The sequence below is a fragment of the Polyodon spathula genome, unplaced genomic scaffold (genome assembly GCF_017654505.1).
Source record: "Polyodon spathula isolate WHYD16114869_AA unplaced genomic scaffold, ASM1765450v1 scaffolds_3233, whole genome shotgun sequence".
In the NCBI taxonomy this organism is placed as follows: Eukaryota; Metazoa; Chordata; class Actinopteri; order Acipenseriformes; family Polyodontidae; genus Polyodon; species Polyodon spathula.
Window position 1 is genome coordinate 3,881 of NW_024474697.1, and position 3,134 is coordinate 7,014.

The 3,134-nt window shown below is 33.3% G+C and overlaps 1 protein-coding gene across 1 annotated transcript; it reads left to right on the plus strand.

Moving 5' to 3' along the window:
- The first annotated feature begins 1,380 nt into the window (after window positions 1–1,380).
- On the plus strand, window positions 1,381–3,120 carry LOC121311432 (olfactory receptor 4Q2-like). Its single transcript, XM_041243949.1, has one exon. It carries the CDS (start codon window positions 1,381–1,383, stop codon window positions 2,314–2,316), a length of 936 nt encoding a protein of 311 aa, XP_041099883.1. The 3' UTR covers window positions 2,317–3,120.
- The last annotated feature ends 14 nt before the right edge of the window (window positions 3,121–3,134 follow it).

Sequence of the window (3,134 nt, forward strand, 5' to 3'; positions counted from 1 at the left end):
ATATTGAAAACAATGACTTAGTGAAGGGCCCTTATACAACTGTGAATTAACTGCAATTGTTTTTGTGAATTGTTTTCCACATCAGATATTCCCTATGGAATTTGACAGAAAGTGTCTTAGATGAAATATGAAGCAATTCATAAGACACTCCCATGTGGATTTACTACATGTTTACATACCGGGATTCCATGGCAATGCTGCAATGGGAGTGGATGTACTGCCTTTTTAAAGGTGGGTTCTGGTGAAGGAGTCTAGAATGTGTGAATCTCAGAAGGAACTTCAAGACCTGTGTACAGTATTTGCATATTAAAACCAGGTAAGACATTTTATAATATCACAGAGGAGGTTGTAGTTCTGTGTATTGAGGCAGTGATGACGAAGCTTTTAAACATATTCTTACCTCTTATTATCTTACTAATCTTCTCTTAATGGTTTGATTTTGACATCTGATTTCCAGACTTTATTTACATTTTCAAGAGATTCAAGCCTGTTTATTTGCCATAATGTTGACTATTCAGTGGCATGATTCTCTCTCTCCATTCATTTACCGTGTTACAGGAAGTCGGTCTCTACCTGACCCCTTTTCTATAAGCAGCATAGAACACAGGTTTAATGCTTAGATGGAATCCAATTATTTGCAATGCTGAAAGTTAACATAGCTTGGTGGTAGGAGAAAATGACTTCAGAGTTAGTTATAAAAAGCCTTGGAACTACAAAAAGTAGATAATATTGATTTTATATAATAAAGGAAAGATATGTGATTTGCTGTAGGGTATTAGGTAATGTGTATATACTATTGTCATCCTGTCAATGAGATTTTAATCTAAACTAATATAGAACAAATATTTTTTTTTATTCATAGGAGAGGTTATTTTATTATTATTATTATTATTATTGTTGTTGTTTATTCAGGTTAAAAAACACAAAAGGAAACACCGAGGCATAGTATAATATGTTTATGCTACTGTCTCTAAAAGCATGGCATGGCATATCTGGTTTCAAGGATTCTGCATGCTTACTATTCATTCTGTAGTTAAATCTCTGTGTATGAAGGAAACTGAGTGTGTACATTCATGCTCAGGTAAAAGGCAATACAGTGTAATAAAGTGTTTACTCTAGTCTTTAATGAACTCCTATTTTTTATGGAAAATATTCCATGTAAGTGATTTAAAGTGCTGTCTACAAGATATTTACAATGAACAGCAGTAATTGTAAAGATTGGTTTTTGTACTTTATTTGAAGGCTCTGAAGCAGACCAATAAAAATGAATAAAAATGAATAAAAACACATTTAAGTAAGGGACTACTGCTCTGTAAGGTAAAAACTGCAATAACATTTTTCCTTTCTTTATCCAGACTACAAATAGCTCCTCTGGACAAGATGAACACCACCATCGCTGACTCTTCCGTGTTAAGTTTAGAGGGCTTCATTGTGTCTCCTGAAGCTGCTCACCCTCTTTTTCTGTTAACATTGGCAGTATATCTGGTTATTCTTATTGGAAATGTTACAGTTTTTTCTGTTATTGTTTTTCAAAAGACACTACACGAGCCAATGTATTTCATGATCTGTAATATGTCTGTTTGTGATTTGATTGGAAGCACAGCGGTAATGCCTAGATTAATGGCAGACTTCCTCACAGAGGTTAGATACATCTCATATGTAGCTTGTGTTATTCAGGCTTTCTGTGTTCATTTCTACGGTTCAGCAGCTCAACTGATATTGACTGTAATGGCTTATGACAGATACATTGCAATTTGTGACCCATTAAGATACAACAGCATAATGACAACTAATACTTTGGTGAAGCTCTACTCCCTTGCCTGGGGAGTGGCATTCATTTTAATAATAATCCTCTTTGCTCTTACTCTTAGACTTCCGAGATGCAGATCACGGATAGTGGAGGCTAATTGTAGCAATGCAGCTTTATTTCTTTTATCCTGTGCTGACACTACTGTAAATAACATTTATGGCTTATTTATTACAGCTTTTCTAATCAGTTTGTCTTTTTTGGTTATTGTCTGGACTTATGTTAAAATATTAATTACATGTTTATATAAAAGTCAAAGCAATAGTAAAAGCAAAGCCATTCATACATGCGCTACTCACTTAACTGTCTATATAATTTTTGAATTCACTATTTTGTCCTCCATCATTATGCAGCGATTTCAAAATATCAGCCCAAATTCACGGAAAATGTTTGGGATGTTAATTTCAACCTTTCCACCATTCGTTAATCCAATCATTTATGGAATTCATACAAAGAAAATTCGGAGTAATGTTTTAACATTTTTAAAAAATACAATACCAAATCAATGATGCTGGTGGTGCATTATGCAACATTCACTTTAAGTCTATATTTAATTTACATGAGTACATCAGTTTAATGAATAATAAATATATATGAACATGGTTCATTAATATGTCTTAAAATAGATATAATAAAGCAAACAGCGAAGAAACACTGGGATATTCAATATTAACTGTCAGATTCTGTATCCATAGATTTTTTAAAATTATATCATTTTCCTAATATTGTTGTACATTTATGATGAGACAATAAAAATGTGGCAATCCTAATGAAATGAGTTGTTTGTTTAAACCCAAACCGTCATTATTCCACAACATTGATGGATGATTTATCTTGTTTATCTTCAATTCAGTTTGCGTTTTACAGGCACAAAGTTTTGCAGTGCTAACACTGATTTGTATTCTCCACAGCACAGTTACCCCATGCCCATTTGCAACATGCCTCACAAATAGGGTACATGTTAACAAATGGGGATACCAGTGAAAGAGTCGAGTAAAAACTCTGAGCCTCTGATAACCCAGACCTGTTATCATAATACGAATTGTGTATTCACGAGGTGAAAAAAAGAAAAAAAAAAAGTTATCATATCACAACATAGTATCATATCACAACAAACCACCCTCTGTTTTCATATTTCATATTTTCATGTGTAAGCAATCTCAATTATAGGAAAATCTAATAATTATCTAATTATATTCCCAACCACAATAAGCCATATACTAAACGATGGGAGAGCCGAGTGCCAGATCCAAAGAATGAAAACGCGGGGTAAGGCAGTATTCATTACAATAAATATGCATTGAGGCAATCAAAACAAAAACACAAA